At 42.0% G+C, this 17844-nt stretch overlaps 1 protein-coding gene across 1 annotated transcript; it reads left to right on the forward strand.

Moving 5' to 3' along the window:
* Positions 1 to 5588: 5588 nt before the first annotated feature.
* On the forward strand, positions 5589 to 17844 carry ednraa (endothelin receptor type Aa). Its single transcript, XM_076294227.1, has 8 exons — positions 5589 to 5852; positions 6949 to 7471; positions 9460 to 9587; positions 12806 to 13004; positions 13967 to 14119; positions 14305 to 14438; positions 14570 to 14678; positions 15639 to 17844. The coding sequence occupies exons 2-8, from the start codon at positions 7013 to 7015 to the stop codon at positions 15756 to 15758; spliced, it is 1302 nt and encodes a 433-aa protein (XP_076150342.1). The 5' UTR covers positions 5589 to 5852; positions 6949 to 7012; the 3' UTR covers positions 15759 to 17844.

Raw genomic sequence — 17844 nt, forward strand, 5'->3', positions numbered from 1 at the left:
TTGTGCTTAACATCTGGCCACCTCTGGAAAGACAAATAATCACTTACTGGTTTATAATGAGAGATTATCAACACCCAGGTACATTCCATAACCCCAACTCCAAATCTGTAGACATGCATCATGTGCAAACACGTAACTAGAATATAACCCAAAGAACATGCAATCTAGACAGAAGACAGGGCAGAGTTGTCTTTTAAAAAAATATTGGAAGTTTAATAGACCCCTAAATATAGATAGGATTCCTTTCCCATAATCCACAATATAAGTATAAGTATAGTATAAGTATAAATACTCTTTTGATCCCGTGAGGGAAATTTAGTCTCTGCATTTATCCCAATCCGTGAATTAGTGAATCACACTCAGCACACAGTGAGGTGAAGCACACACTAATCCCGGCGCAGTGAGCTGCCTGCAACAACAGCGGCACTCAGGGAGCAGTGAGGGGTTAGGTGCCTTGCTCAAGGGCACTTCAGCCGTGCCTACTGGTCAGGGTTCAAACTGACAACTGGTTACAAGTCCAAATCGCTAACCAGTAGGCCACGGCTGCCCCAAATATAATATATATATATATATATATATATAGGGTATATATATATATATATATATATATACAATATAAATGTGGCCTCACAAACATATTCATGTACAGTCACACTTTTTGTCCAGCCAGTGGCACCAGCCTCATATTAGAGATCGGGCCTCGGCTTCCTGAGAATCCTGTAAAGTGTGAACGTCTGCTCAGTGGCCACATCCTGCCCATGGTCAACCTGCTCCAACCCTCTTTCATCTCTTACCTGGCTCACTGACTGCCAGCAGCTAACATGCACAGAAAGGCTGCGTTTATCTGGCAGACGGATGCAATTGGACAGTTGGATCCATTCAAAGGCTTCCTCTCAACACACTCTCTTGTCCGCTGTTGCTTTCCTCTCTGGACATCAGTGATCTCTTTCCATTTGGCTCGTCCTGGCCAGAGGCTGCGTTGATGGCTTGCACGCCATGCTGTAATTGGCCACAGATGTTTCACAATGGTCTGCCCAACTTGACCAATCAGCACAAGGCCTGACAGCAAAAAAGATGTTAGTTTTGCTCTGAAACACCCTTCGGGCATCTAAGAGTAGCTTTTTGAACAGTGACTAGTGTGGAAACTTTGTTGTATTTTCAGGTGCAGTGAAATTCAATACATCGATAATCACCATCACTATTAACAGAATGTGATTTATCCAAATCTAATCAGAATATATTTACTGATTATTATGGATGAGCAATTTATTTCCTTATCCTTCGACAGTATCGTGGCTGTAATTTTCCACAAGATTCAGAGATGAATAGGTTGTTAGACAGCCAGCTGGGGATGTAGTCAGCTTCACTCACCAGCCAGCAGAGGTGCCTGACGCTGCGCTTACTTATGTTTCCCAGACTGACTGGGCTGGGGGATGTGTGCTGAGGTGGGCCAAGAAGATTTGACTGAGTATGTTTGTACAAGACATGACGCACACAAAAATGACCATCTCAGACACAGACAGGGTGCTTCCTCCTTATCACTGGGTAAGCTATGTGTTTTGACATGACAGAGATAAAGCTAAAGGTGCCGCCAGACTCTAGCCTCCTCTGTGGCTCTGTCTGTCCTGATGGACCCAGCTTTAGGTCTGAGATGGACAGGAACTCAATGATAAAATACTCTTTATGTATGCTCACATATTGATGCATTGAAACATAACATTTCTTATTAAATTGTCTTTCATGTATTACATATAATATAGTCACTCTCTGTAATAATGTACAGTAAAGAACACTGATTATTCATTTAATAGTGTGTACTGTTTACTATTATTGGTTTTTCATTGTGTAAAAGTTTCTATCACGTATAAGCTGCTGCATCGCAAACACACAAGTGTTTTTGTACACAGAAGAAACATGAGGAATGTTTATTGACATAAAATGCAATAGCTGCCTTTCTGCATATCAGTGCAATTCAAATGTAGCAGATCATTAGCTTTACTAATGGGGTATGGAGAATTGCACATGCCACTTCTTTGCTTCCAAAAACTTCCAAAAGCAAAAGAAATCAGTTCATTGTTTGTGACGATGCATTACTAACTATTTTTTCACCAAGTAGTCAGAAACCATTAGCAGCAATATATCTATTGATTTACTCATTTGAAATGCTCAAATTGGTGTCTAAACTGCTAGTTGTAAAAATAATATTTTCATGGATTCTTAAAATCTCATGTCCTCATAATTGTAAGGAAAAACATATGTGTTGTTGTTGTTGCTGTTTTTGTACCACCATGGACCTGTGGCAGTCCAGTAAAATCTTTTTTTTTACCTTTGCGCTTCATAAGGATAGCCTTGTAAAGACATATCAGGACAGAGCACCCTAACACTTCTCAGGACCTCTTTGACCCTTTGGTGTTAGTGTTGGTGGGGGATGACTAAAAATGAATCACTTCCTGGAATACACGACATAGGCTGGGCCTCTGCCGGCTCATCCATTATGCACCCCCTTAAGATGATGTGTGTCGGGGGAGGAGGGACAGGCTGAGGGGTGGGGGGACTGGACTGTGAAAAAGGCAGCCTCAGTCAGAAAACAAATGACCGGGGAAGGAAATCTCTTCACTCATTGTCTCTCATCCATCCTTCTCATATACAGGATTTCAACAGCACGAGCTGCTGCAATCCCCAAATCCTGTCATCCTTGATTAGATTTCCTCTGCAAACGTATGATCTTTCTGCCGGTAAAGACAAGTATCTTTCCGTATGAAATCACAAGTCATTTGCTTCATGTGTATTTCTGTGAGTTACCATCCTCATTTACTGAAAAACCTTTTCCCCTCAAAAACATTCCTTTGTTCCTTTGTTCACAAGCCATCTGTAACACATAAAAATGATCCAGTACATTTTTCTGAGAGTCTGTGTGCATGGCCATTGTTTTTTCTGCTTCGCTGTGACAGCTATTGCCTGAGTGACAACAGCGTTGGCCTTTAACTTCTTTTCCCCTTTTTTCCTCCTTTTTGGAGCAAGTGCCCCAGTTAAGAAAACGCTTACATCCCACTCAGTCAGAGGCCTGGGTTTGCTTTTTCCCACAGGGTATGTACCAATATGCAGGGAGCACATTTCGACAGATGCCATCAGAGAACAAGCATATGAATTACTAGGCAAGCTGCCATCTTTGAGTTCAGAGAGAATGGCATTAATACGAGATGAAGCTGCAAACAACAACAACACAACAACATGAAAGCCCAAAACAACAGGGACCAGGTAAAGGTTTCATCATTTTAGATATTAATGCCTTGATTAACAAAGACTCCAACTGGAGCCTCTCAAAGTTGCGACACCACCAAAACTGCTGGCTGACTTATGGGAGTTTAGATTTGGAAAAAAAGATCCCGTCAGCAAATCACATCCTAATGAATAAAATATCTGCCACAGTTGACCATGACTTATTCAGCAGCTATGATATATTTATGCCTTCAATTAAAGAAAACACAATTCTTTAAACTTTAAATGGTAGTAAATATTAGCATTACCCAATTAAGTCACAATTTATATTAAGGAGGAAGCACACCTATTAACAATGGTTGTTGGGCAAATAAAAACCTTTATTATAATGTTTTTCCAAGTATCAACACAACCAGCCTGTTGGGTTAATTCATGAAAAGGACCGTATGTGTTTTGTGACCAAAGATGGGGCAAATATAGCTTCATGCAGATTGTGTAATTTCTCTTACCAGTAATAGAATGAAGTTTAGCAGGAGGGGTAAAATGGAGAGCCTTTTAGATGTGTGTGCACTGTTCTGACTAAATAAAGGGTTGTGGGATAGAGCAGTAAAACTGATTATTGGTGTGTGACCTATTCCAGAAAAATAGTTCCCTTGGGGCAGTGAGCGGCCAGTGCCAGTCAGGCAGAGGGGGCCGGACTGGAACAACATCAGCATTACAGGAAACAAAGAATATTCTGGAAAAAGCAGACAACCTGGGTCTGCCAAGGGATATAAACCACATTCTTGACTATTAAGCGTGAGTGTGTGTGTTGGGGGGGGGGGGGGGTTGTTTTTGGTTTTGCATTATGTCCCTACACATTGTATCTCAACAATATTAAATATATGTTTTAAAATATCATCTTCTACGTAAATGCAAGACGTATATTGGTGCAATACACTTGCCTGCTACCAAAAGCAGTTGTAACAACATCTGCATATCGACTGATCTTAAAAGTCCTCATATTACAAAGTCTGTCACAAAAATGTAGCAACCTCTCTCTCTCTAATGTTGACCATAAACAATACAAGTGTGTTTTTCCTCCTATAGCATGCTTAGCCAATCTCCAGCCTCTGGGGAGTGGATTGGGATTGTTTACTCATGGCAGGTGCTGTCTCAGCTCTTTGCTGATGTGAGGGGCGTCACATCGGCCCTGCCGATAGCAGATGGGCCCATTATCAATACCCTGCCAGAGAGCAGGAAACTGGCTAAGTATAGACATGTGGTCTCCGTAATGGATGTTGATGCCATCAGCAAGGCACTCTGGACCTCGGAGAGCTTATGCATGCTTAAACTCTCTGTCAGTTCCCTGCAACCTGCACCATCTGTCTCTATGAGAACATTCGTGTTAGTGGGACTCCTTAATGTATGGTGTGTCTCAGGACATCATCCAATCCCATGCTGAAATGACCCAGGGCATGGTGCAGGGCATTTGAGACGTGCCATGCAGCCCTGAGGTTTGGATGGAGAGAAATGACCCCTACCGGTGTTTATTGGAGCTTCCTTTTTTCCAGCAACCACCCACCGCAAGATGACAATCTAGTGATGAAAAGATCAGAGATGCTGTGGTTGTAGCCCCTCTCCACTCTTCAGTCCACAGAGCACCAACACAAGGCACGTTTGATCCACGTGTGATGTTATCTGTGGGGGAAGGAAAACAGACATGATCAAAATGATGCAGCTAGCCATTTGAATACAATGTACCTCCAAATGCCCATGAGAAGGAGCTGTGTGGGTGTGCGAGAGCACATGTGTGTGTGTGTGTGTGTGTGTGTGTGATGAGGTTTTGGCCATTTGATATCTGAAAACACAAATAGTAGTAGCTATATTAGGTGTCTGTTACCCTGGCAATTTTTTTCCACAGTTTCTTTGTCTCATCTGAATCCATAATCTGCTGTGCTTTCTCTGCTCCGCTTGGGAGTTGTGTCTGTTTGTGTTTGTGTGTGTGTGTGTGTGTATGTGTGTGTGTGCGTGTGTGTGTGCGTGTGTGTGTGTGAGTGTGTGATGTGTTGTATTTTGTGGTGGCTTGTACTTAACATGTCTGTGTATTGTGTTGTGCAGTTTGTGTCTTTGTGGTAGGCTCCATGTCTGTGATGGCTGTATGCACTATGCCTGTGTGTTGTACTTTGTGACTGTGCATCACAGTGTGTCTGAATGTATCCTGTGCTATGTCTGTCTGTGCCTGTGTCTCTCAGACGACTGCTGCTCTCTCTGGGGCCTCCCTCCCGGCTGGATCTTTGTGGAGGGAGAGGAAAGGGGAGGGGGTGGAGATATGCACTCCCACCCAGTCAAAGTGCTCTAACACAAACACACTCACATACACACACACACACATGCGCGCGCGCGCACACACACACACACACACACAAGGCAACTCTCCACAGGAAAAGCTGGAGACAGAATGTGCAGCACCTCTCTGCCGTCACACAGAGCTCCGTCGGCCCAGACGGGATCCTTCACTACTTTGATATCTGCTTAATTACTTATGTGATGCCGCACAGACGTCTGGGGGCAAGAGTCGAAAGTTTCCCCACATGTGTGTGAATGACTGACTGAGTGACGGGATCTTGAGGAAGGCAGACATTTTAGGAGCGGTAGGTGAAAAACCAAAAGGCATTTATTATTTATAGACGGAGCCGTTTATGTGCTGTCAGGGCTCCCAGTCGTGGCAAGGCTGAAGTTAAACTGTGATGCTACATGAAGGAATGACAGTTAAATAGGTTTTGTATACCAGGTGGTGGCAGGACGTTTAAACAGCAATATGTGTCTGCGAAATGAGAAGAACTGTCTTTGTAGTGGATCTTTGGCCACTTGGGTCACTTTGACTGGATTAGATGTATTTTAATGTTTGAGTATTATTTATTCAGCTTTATCTAGTTTGTGGCTATTGTGTCTATTTTTGTGAGTTATGTAGTTTGAATCACATTCCTCTACAAAGTTAAACAATCTAAAACGTACAATACAATACACATACAATACAAAAAATACAAAATAGTAAAATTGAAGTTTAATTTATTTTGGTTTGTTTAACTTTATTTTATTTTTAAATTGTGCTATTGTATGGGTTATTGGTTACTGAATGAAGGTAACTGGAGGCCTACAACTCTTCTCACCATGACTTTTTCATTAATGTTTCTGTCGCTGTGAGTAAATGGGATAAAATGCCCCCTGTGCCTCCACAGAAAGTCCTGTCTTTTATGCTGCAATGTTCCTTTGTTTGCTGAAACCACTTGTTTAAATCTGTAAATTGGAAACAGAATGGAATGCCCAGCAACAGAAACCACAGTGATGAAAGCCACGCAAGGGGCGCATTGTCAAAACAACATGTGAGAAAAAACAAAGTTCCAACACAGAGTTGCATGGTATTAGCAGGGCTGCCACTGTCAATGGGTAGTGTGAGTGTTGACGAGAGAAGAGCCGTCTTGTTCTGTTCTTTGACAGTAACCAGCACTGGCATCCCCCATCTGTAGCTCTCCTCTAAATCCTTTTTGTTGTTGAAAAGGAAGCAGTTGTTCTGCAGACATGTTGTCAAACTTTCAATAATGGTTCTAGTTGTTTAATTTAATAACTTTGTGTTCTCTATATGAATACTTTTTTACATATTCAATCATGTCATTATATTCTGCATGGCCTTTATATTGAAAAGGCAAATTATGTCTCTTGGGTTTTAATCACTCTCTCCTTTCGTAGCTTCCATTTGATTGAGTGGACGTATTAAAGACTTTGTCATCATATCTGGGAATCGTGGTGTGGAATGTGTAGCGCGATGGGCTTCCTGACCTTACATGTGTTGCTGCTAATAGCTGCCACGGCAAGCAGTGGAATGTGCCACATGAATGATTCAGACACTCTGCGCGGCTCCCTGGCCCTGGGCTCAATCTCGACCACATCGTCCAGTGACCAACACAGCCGCGGCTCTGTTCAGAACAATGTGGCCAGCCAGAGGGGAGTGATGTCGGGCAACGCTACAAGGCGGTCGCCCCCACCCCCTGCTTGTCGGGTTGTCCAGACAGGTATCAAAGACTGCTTCAGGTACATCAACACAGCCATCTCTTGTGTCGTGTTCCTCGTAGGGATGGTAGGAAATGCAACACTCCTGAGGATCATCTACCAGAACAAAAGCATGAGGAATGGGCCCAATGCTCTCATTGCAAGCTTGGCTTTAGGAGATCTCATGTACATCATCATTTGCCTTCCCCTCACCGTTTACAAGGTAGGGCATTTTTCATGATGATTTCTCCTGAAAACTAGTGTATGCACAAAAGCACTTGTTGCACTTTTAAAATAGTGAATGACTTGCTGTTTCCCAGTGTTGTTGTTTCCCAATTGAACATGAGGGGTTAACTGAGAGAAGGGGTTAATTGAAAGCCCAGCTACATCAAACATCTAATAATAGACATTCCCTGGCCTGTCTAAGTCCCTAGCTAGGGTTGTGTATCTTTTATTTGCAAAGGGGTGATCTAAAGGTCTCTAAAAGCCAGCATATTCTCAATGTCATTTATTGATAGTTTGGTTTGGCCTATTGGACCAATAAAAAGGCATTCACTTAGAAAAGCATGTTAGGGAGTGAAGAAAATATTATATGGACTAAATTGTTAAGATGTAAAAACCTGAGTATCACGACTGGCAAAACATAAAGACATGAATAGCAACTAGAAAAGCACCAAGTGGAAAAGCATAAGAGTAAAAGGAGAGATGAGGGTGCTACAGAGAGAAATGAAGGAGGAGAGAGAGTGGGCGTGCAATTAGACATCTACCCAGAGCTTATCTCTTAGACCAGCCTGTCTTAGTCACGAGGCTTTTTCATGACGATGGCAGCAGAGAGACGGCCTGCTAAAATAAACACAGGGATTGAGCTGCGGTTACAGAATGGAGAGGTACTTTATCACTGGTCAAACTGCACGGCTTTATCTACCACTATCAGTGAATAGACCACTCAACAATGTGCAGAGACCTCAACAAACCAATAGGGTTTTATCACAGACATGGCCTCAGGGAAATGTCTGATTGCAAATTCACACCACATCTGGGACTCCAGCTCTGTCCATAAGTGTCTTACGCTTTGCATGCAGCTTTGGGGGATGTTTCTGGAACTGATAGAGAGGGTGATTATGATGTTTAAATACTCTTATAATCCCCATTCTTCTTTAATATTTTATAGTCTTCTTCACATATTTCAAATGAGTCCCCGATACAGGTGCTCTTGCTCAAAACAATAAACTCACAGCTGGGCAGAAGGGAGGCTTTTCCGTCACTGACAGGAAAATGGACAATATGCTTTTGTTTGGGAAGGACAGCAGCACTGAGGCTGCTTAGCTCCCAGTGAATGACATCCATCATGGGTACACACAAGTCTAGAGGAAATGCCGAAATTAAACACACCCATGCATGTGCATAAACATTGCCATATCTGTCTCTCACGCTCTCTCTAGTCCTAATAGTGCTAATAATGACATACTTAGATATACCAGTAAGTTTAGAAACAACAACATTACACTCACTCACTCTCACACACACACACACACACGCACGCACGCACGCACACACACACACACACGTCACACACACGTCACACACACACACACACACACAAAGGAAGGCAGACAGAGGTCTACCTTGCTGTACATTCCAATCACCTACATTCACAAATACATGACAAAGTAAATTTATAAAGGACATAATTGCTTCTTTGCAGACATTGCTATACTCACAGACTGTCAGTTCCCATGGATTCCCATGATTAAAAGCACTACTTTGGAGTAAACACAGGGGCTGGGTGCATGAAGAGGTTCTATTCAAAACTACAGGACAAACCCACATTTATCTTTGCTTTTAGAAACCTTACATCTATTTAAAGCATATTTCCGTAGAGATGACAGTTGGTGGCATAAGATCCCAAAGGATCTGTTTGTGTCTCAGGACATAAATCTCTAAACTGTGGTGACATTGGGGACTGATGAATTCAGATGGATATTTTAGAACTCTAATTGTTTTGGTCAGGCTAATGGACTTGATTATGTTGTTTTGTAAATGTTACCTTTGTGACTATACTTCAAACAAACAAGATGCATTCATATTAAGGCAAAGCTTACCTTTTAACTTCACTGGATCTCAAAAAACAAATCAATGATCCCATTAGCTGTAAAATATACATGCTACATTTGCCTGGTGAATAACCAGTTTGTCATCTGTTCTTTTTAGCTCCTCAGAGCTAAGTTCCCCTTCAATGACAGCGCATTTGGGTTGTGTCTTTGCAAGCTGGTGCCCTTCCTGCAGAAAGCCTCCGTGGGGATCACAGTGCTCAACCTCTGTGCCCTCAGCGTGGACAGGTACGTTTGGACCGCTGCTACACAAATGTAACCTGACTCTCGCCAGATGAATTTTGTTCCGCCTAGCTCCACTCATCCATCTGGGATCGATCCATTGGAGTGGTGTTTCAGAAGGCTGGGCCTTATTAAAAATTCTTGCATATGATTGGATAAGCCACTTGTCCGTCAACTATTGACGTGCTACTTCAACCACTCACATCAAAGCCAACCCGTGATGCTGAGAACAGTCTCACAGTCGCTTCTACGTTACATCACATCTATGAAACTCCCGCCCTGCGTCCTGATTGGCTCTACCATAAAATCTGGTGCCGAAATCACTCTCAACGGAAGCGATCCCAGATGGATGTGAGTGGAGCTAGGCCAGGGATGGGCAAACTACGGCCCGCGGGCCGGATCCGGCCCGCCAAGCACTTTCATCCGGCCCGCCGAGCATTTCATTTAGGCTAGTTATCAGGCTGCTCGCTATTTTTTTCCTGCGATAGACGTTGGTTAGCTTTACTGCAAACTGCTTTTCACTCTCCTTAGATAACGTTTACAATGTCAATGTCAAAACATCATGTTAAATAGAGATAACATCATGTTAAACTAATTTAACTCTTAGTTATCTCCTTTGCAGCAGATCTAACGTGAACATATGCAATCCATTTAATTGGGAAAGCGTCTGCACTCACGAGAGGGAGAGAGAGCCGCAGGTTCCAGCTGGCTTGTGATTGTTGATAATTGATATCTCCTCCTTATAAGAAAGTTTTAAAAGGAAATCATGAAGGCAACAGTAGTTCCCACTACTGACCATTTAAAAACTGTGAGAGGGCCCAGCCGTAGGTACAGCACTAGCCATAGTGGAGCAGGCAGAAGATCATTGAGAAATAAACGTGAATTAAAGCGACTGTCTTAAAGCGATAGTGTACAATTTATACATTTGTTTAACAGCATAAAATTAGCAGTATTTTTAAAACAAATTAGCACTATTTAAAAAAAAATACTTTTCATACTAAATTATAGGCTATAAAAAATGTATTTTTTTAGGCGTGTGTCGTGGGGGGGAGGGGGGGGGGGGGGTTGTGTGGCCCGCCGGCCAATTTTCAAAACCCAATGTGGCCCTTGAGCCAAAAAGTTTGCCCACCCCTGAGCTAGGCGGAACGAAATTCATCTGGCGAGAGTCAGGTTAACACAAATTACCATTTACACGAAAAAGCTCAATACAATGACAGGATTCAAGAGCTCTAAAATCAGTCAAGTAAAATGTTTCCTACTCTGCATACGTGACTTAATTAATCAGTGTTCTGGATTAACATTCCTTACTTAACCAACCAAGAGTGTTAGTATACCTTACCTAACCAACCTTACTTAATCAACCAAGAGTGTTAGTGTACCTTACTTAACTAACCAAGAGTGTTAGTATACCTTACTTAACCAACCAAGAGTTTTAGTATACCTTACTTAACCAACCAAGAGTGTTAGTGTACCTTACTTAACTAACCAAGAGTGTTAGTATACCTTAACTGACCAAGAGTGTTAGTATACCTTACTTAACCAAACAAGAGCTTGAAGCAGAAAGACACAGGTGCAAGTGGGGGCCTGTGAGCAGAAAATTGAGGATCCTTAACGTGTAGGCCTTGATTGCCCTGTGGTAATTAGAAACATGTGATGCTGACACAGCTAAGGGTTGCATTCCATGCCTCAGATGGGATACACATGTCTTGCTTTTTCTACCCACCAACTTTTGTCCTTAAAGTAAGAGATGTTCTGGTAGCTTCTGAGCTTCTGGTAGCATTATAAGTAAGTAGGCTATTATAAGTAAGTATTACAAGTAGCATTACAGCATTGAATTATCAATCAACATTGGCATCTTATTGGTAACTGGGCATGGTCATCTTATTGGTAATTGGGCATTGGGTCATTTTATTTAGTTTTTTGATTTCTCCGAGGGGCAGTAGGGTGAGGCTCTCTCTTGCAGCTCTGAAGGGGAAACAATCTCCTAAGAGAGGTCAACGGTTTTATTCCTGTCCGAATGTGAACAGGATGCAGGACTGGGTTAGTCCCTGTTGGCGGTCTACTGCACTGTTCAGGAGGAGCTGGGGTTAAGTGTAATGGCCAGCTCTCATGATGTAGAGGAGCTTCCTTTTTCATGGCCACCTGTGAGCTTGTTTATCTCAGTTTTTTTCCCAGGCAGATAGGAAATCATTGTTTGTATGTGTTTAATAATGTTATCCCTAAGTCTTAGATTTAGATGTTTTTTACAGTTATCTCTGATATGATAATTTTGGTTTGCTTTAAAAATGTCCTACCATACAGAATATTCTTGAGAAACACAAAGAAAAACTAAAGATGATGCATAGTGAGAAACTAAAGTGACAAAAAGGAGTAATCTGTGTCTTTGGCTTCTTGTGGAGCATTGCTAGTGTAAAGTAGATGAAAAATAAAACTTTTGAGCAGAAAGCACAGAAGGTCCTCATAAGTCTGCATGCATCCAAGGTGCAGCTGAGAGAGGTTGGGCTTCATCATGACAATGGCTCACCTCACATCACCGGTACAAATACCCAGATGGTCCTAATTTGTATTCAAAATGAGGTCAAGGAAATGTTCTGCATATCTCCGTATTCCTGCATAAGGCTGTCACGACTGTTGTCTTCTTCCATGGTCTGGCAGTCTAAAGAATTAGGTACACCACTGGTGAAATATAAATGGTACAATGTTGTTCGGCAGGGATATTCAAATGTGTCATGAAAAATATATATTTCCACATGAAATCTTGATGCAGCATTATACTAAAACATTCACTTGAGAGATGTTATTAATGATACAAACAGGCAAACATGATTTCCAGCAACAGGAAACAAGAAGTGTGTTTGGCAAGCAAGCTCAATGGCTTCTTCCCAACAATAAACATTAGTTCTGTCAGTGAGTATTTTGCAACATCAATATTACAGCACAGAAGAACACAATGTGACTTTCCATGAGTCTTGGATGATCCTTGCCCTTTCTGATGAATCTCTAATTTATCTGCTTTGTTATTTACAAATAAAAGCAATTAAACCCTTCAGTATTTTAGCTCTTTAAACACTACTGGCCTACTGATCTACAGGACAAGTACTTTTTATTTTCAGTTTTTCACCAGGGGGAATAATGTTTATGAAGTGTTCATGTGTGATTTAACACAATAAGTGTTCTTGGTACCAGAGAGAAAGTGTAACGCCTGCACTGTGTTCCTGTTCTAGGTACAGGGCTGTAGCGTCGTGGAGCAGGGTGCAGGGGGTGGGCATCCCTCTCTTGACTGCCATCGAGATCCTCTCCATCTGGGTGCTGTCAATCCTTCTTGCAGTCCCTGAAGCCATCTGCTTCGACATGGTCACTTTCGAATACAGAAACCAGACCATAAGGACCTGCATGCTCAACCCCCAAAGTAACTTCATGCATGTAAGCCAACACTTTTTGACATTGATGTAAATGACAGTCAGTTCATTATAACAACCTCTTAGGCACAAAGAGCCCTCTCTCAACAGACTTGAGTGGAAGGTGTTTGGAATTTGTAAACCACAGAAAATGAGAAAAGGAGAAACCTGGGTAGCATTGCCTTATTTTCTCTTTCCTGCACTGGGCATATCCGGAGATCACTTTCTTTGTTCCCAAGCCTGGAGAAGTTTAATTGATTGAAGGCTACACGAGCAATCACATCCAGCTGATGTATGTTTCCCTGAAACAGAGCCATATGTGCAGAGAAACACTGGGCCTTTTCTTTGGAGCTGCATTGCCTTTGAATCTCTGAAGCGTTACTGCTCTAGCAAATACGGATTCTACACTTTTTGATTGGGATCAGTGTATGTACAGAACAATTACCTTTCCTTGGTATCTGGCTCAGGTCCTCCAGCCAGGCCATATTAATGGGCTTGTACATAACAATGTTATATGGGAGCAGTTTTCATACAAAATTAGAGCCATTTTCTAACTTTTAAGTTTCTCATTTTAAAAAGGTTTCTTATCGTGTGCCTTTATCTCACATCTGTCTTGGAGTCATTTCATTATCTGATTGTGCTGCTACTACTTTAAACATGTAATGACATGTGCAAGTCTGTGCTTCTACTGCATGCAGTCGTTTCCTTCTCCTGTGATGGAGAAAACAGGAAAAACTGGAGCTTTAGACCTTTTGACCTTTTGACTTTTGACTCCAGCCAAGGTATTCATGGTTTCATCAGGTCCCTTTCCACAGGTGTATTAATTAAGCACCATGCAGCCTGCATTGATAATCAAGGTGCTTGATTTTATACACCTGTGGAAAGGGACCTGATGAAACCCATGAATACAGTACCACTTAAAGATGAGTGTATTCATCCTAAATCTTCCCCTCATGATTCAACTTCAGTTGTGTTATTTACCTGCAGTTCTACACGGAAGCAAAGGATTGGTGGTTGTTCGGGTTCTACTTTTGTGTACCCTTGGCCTGCACAGCCATCTTTTACACACTGATGACCTCTGAGATGCTCAATCACCGCAATGGAAATCTCCGGATTGCACTGAGTGAACACTTAAAACAGGTAATATATGATCAAAACTATGACAGCTGTGAATACACATATACAAGAGTTGATACCATGTTTTTAATATGTAGGAGGGTGTCAGTTGAAAAAGAAAATGTATGTGTTGTTGAGATCTAGTATATTAACAGGGATCTCATGCTTTCCAATATGATAAAGACATCACCATCTGATATGTCTTACAGAGACGAGAAGTGGCCAAAGCTGTCTTCTGCCTCGTTCTGATCTTTGCCCTGTGCTGGTTTCCTCTGCATCTAAGCCGGATTTTGAAGAAGATGGGCTATCATGAAAATGACACATCGCGATGTGACTTCCTCAAGTGTGTTGAATTTGCTGGATATAATGTTTACAAATGCAATCCAATACAACCAAGCATTTATGTCACAGAAACAGAAGAAATAGAGACTCTGCATCTCCTTTGGTTAAATTTTGGTCTTTTTATTGTTTCAGCTTCCTCCTAATTTTGGACTATTTGGGCATAAACCTGGCCACAGTCAACTCCTGTATCAACCCAATCATTCTCTACTTTGTCAGCAAGAAGTTTAAGAACTGTTTTAAGGTGAGGATCAAACGCCTCCAACCCAACTTACCCCATCTACTCCACCCAACTCAACCAATTTACCCCATCTACTCCACCCAACTTACCCCATCTACTCCACCCAATTTACCCCATCTACTCCAACCCAACTTACCCCATCTACTCCACACAATTTACCCCATCTACTCCACCCAACTTACCCCATCTACTCCACCCAACTTACCCCATCTACTCCACCCAATTTATCTCATCTACTCCACCAAACTTACCCCATCTACTCCACCCAATTTACCTCATCTACTCCACCCAACTTACTCCATCTACTCCACCCAACTCACCCAATTTACCCCATCTACTCCAACCCAACTTACCCCATCTACTCCACACAATTTACCCCATCTACTCCACCCAACTTACCCCATCTACTCCTGCCTTCCTCTTGATGTCTCCAACATCTTCCTCTCTCACTCACACATACTTCCCTCCATAACTACCCTAGCTATCGTCTGCTCTCCGCATTCTACTCTGCTCCCCAGCAAATGACTGTGGAGACACACTTACAGGAAAATATAAACCAGAACATGATTTATGAAGCTATTTACTGGGGTGGGGTTGCATGCTCAACTCCCTGCCAGAATACCACTAGAGAGAGATAAGCCATGCGTGGCCCCCAGCCTCTCCCCGGGGAGAGAGGGAATGCTCAGTGTGACTGTAATGCCTTTCCAATGACCTTTACCCTTATCATCCCCAGTACCACACACACAGATCACAGACTCAAATGCTACATGCATGCCTGTACAGTTAAAAGGAAAAAGGATCACATTGAATAGATGCAATTAATGTTATAACACTGAACTGAACATTTTACCACTGGGAATACTGAGGCAAAATATCCTCTAAAGGAAATCACCTACGCAAACTACAGAATTCCAATCAAATCTCAGTGCCATTAAAGTTTCTTTTTCCTGTTTTCTCCTTCAGTCCTGCCTGTGTTGCTGGTGCCACTCTGACCCTCAGGTGAACAGCAACAGCATCCAATGCAAGACCACGAGCCCCAACAACCTGCACACAGACCTGTGCCTGCGCAAGGACAGTGACTAGGCCCGCCTGACCAACAATACTGCCTGTGGAACAAGGGGCGACGCAGACTGGCCAAAACAATGTGAACTCATGTCCACTAATCCACAAGCCAGTCCATGAAGCTGCAGGCCTCAAGTGTGTGTGTGTGTGTGTGTGTGTGTGTGTGTGTGTGTGTGTGTGTGTGTGTGTGTGTGTGTGTGTGTCTGTGAGCAAGTGTGTGTGCACAAAGGCTCATGTGAACATGCTGGTGTGTGCGTGCTTGCAGGACCTTGCAGCAGTTCTGAGCCATTGAAAGACAGACAAGACTGGATTGAACTTATATATAGCCGCGTACAATGGAGCCGGTGTGTTTATGTTTGTCTCAGTCCCCACACAAGTGTTCTTCCCAGGACCCTCTCCTAGGAGGAAGAGCGCTGAGTGGGAAGGGGGCGGTAACAGGATGTAGCTGTACATAAGCTATAAATGACTCAATCAGTGCCTGACAGTGTTGTCTTCACATGGCTGACAGCAATGGGAAGCCAGAGGAAGGATGTGTGAAAAGGTGTGTCAATGAAGCTGCTCCGAGACTGTCCCAGGGATCAAGGGATTAACTAATGAGAACTGCAGTAACATGGGCCCACAATCACTAAACCACTCGACTTATATCGCTTTCTACCACAGTTGACTTGCCAAGGACCTCTATTGACCATTTGGTCTTATTCTGGATGGGCCTGAGCAAAGGGCCACCAATTACTTCATCAGCAATTAGGGCTACGAGGACTATTTACTCAGTGCGCTGGTCGTCACATTTGATAAATGTTGAGAGGCTTGGTGTTACAGTAGTCATTAACTTGTCTATTGATTGAAGCGGGTTTCTTTTGCCATGCAAATACTCTGCAATGTTTCTAACTTGTATAAATGTGAAAATGATTTAGAAATATCTTAAGCCAACCCAAGCTTTTGCTGCAATTTCCCCCCCGTCTTGATGAACGAAAAGGTCCTCATGGTGAGAGCTTCTCAACACGAGGACCTTGATATTCCAAGCTTCCAAATTCACACTCCAACTAGAACACTGGAGTTACACCAGATGTAGCAGTCCCTCAACAAGCAATAAACTGAGGGTAATGATTTTTGACCTTGTTAGAGATTTTAAAGCTTGCCTTCGGATAGTGTCCAAAAGCAACAAACTTGGGTAATAAACTAAAACATTATGACCATTCTTGAGTTCAAGGCAAGGGCTATGGGAAAGGGGCCTGTATTGTTGCAAATGACAAATGAGTCAAGAAAAAAACATATCCTCTGTCCTACACTGTGAATTTGAGGGCAAATAATTGTCTACCATTGCAATTGTTTATGAGTAGTATGAAATGTCTGTATTACTGCCTTAATATCTGTCATATACTCTTGATGGCCTACAATATCTATACTTTCATTTTGATGAAATTCATTATAGAAAGATTCATATCTAGCTACAGTAAATATTAATCCTAACGTTTGACTTATGTTAACCAAATATAATGAGCAAAGACATTACAAATGGTGCAATAAGTAATATATGCTTCAATGTGTAACACATTTAACAATATATTCATATACAGTTTTTTTTATAAGAAGCATCTTTTTATAAGAAGTCCCCTGACTTGTGAAGTCAGAAATCATCCATAATTTCTTAATATCACTGTAGTAGAGGACACAGATTTAATTGTCCATGTTCCAATGCTTTGATTACAAAGATTGATAAAGAACAAGCGTTTTTCCATCATTATATCATTATATAACTGGTACTTAAACACACAATTTGATATAAACAAGTTTGTTTGAGAGTGTGCATGTATTGTAAGTCTATGCTCCATATGTTGGAACATGCTTTTAATATTCTGACTTGATGTGGTGTGGTGTTAAGAAAGAGGCTTTAGGCTGCAGTGTTAAATGAATTTGTGTCAGTCGAATTTGTGAATTCAAATATTCTGTTTGAGATGTCTGTCTAATCACCAGGCATTTATATCACAAAACACTAAAATGTAAGTCATCTATATTATTTTCTTATGACCATAATTATTCTATAATTATTTATAATTTCCCATCAGATTTCCAATGGGTTCACGTCAAATAAACAGTGGGAACATTG

Source organism: Alosa pseudoharengus, unplaced genomic scaffold, assembly GCF_046254945.1.
Source record: "Alosa pseudoharengus isolate Yale_2024_CS ecotype anadromous, Long Island Sound unplaced genomic scaffold, YU_APseudo_1.1 YU_APseudo_1.1_scf_2, whole genome shotgun sequence".
Lineage (NCBI taxonomy): Eukaryota > Metazoa > Chordata > Actinopteri > Clupeiformes > Clupeidae > Alosa > Alosa pseudoharengus.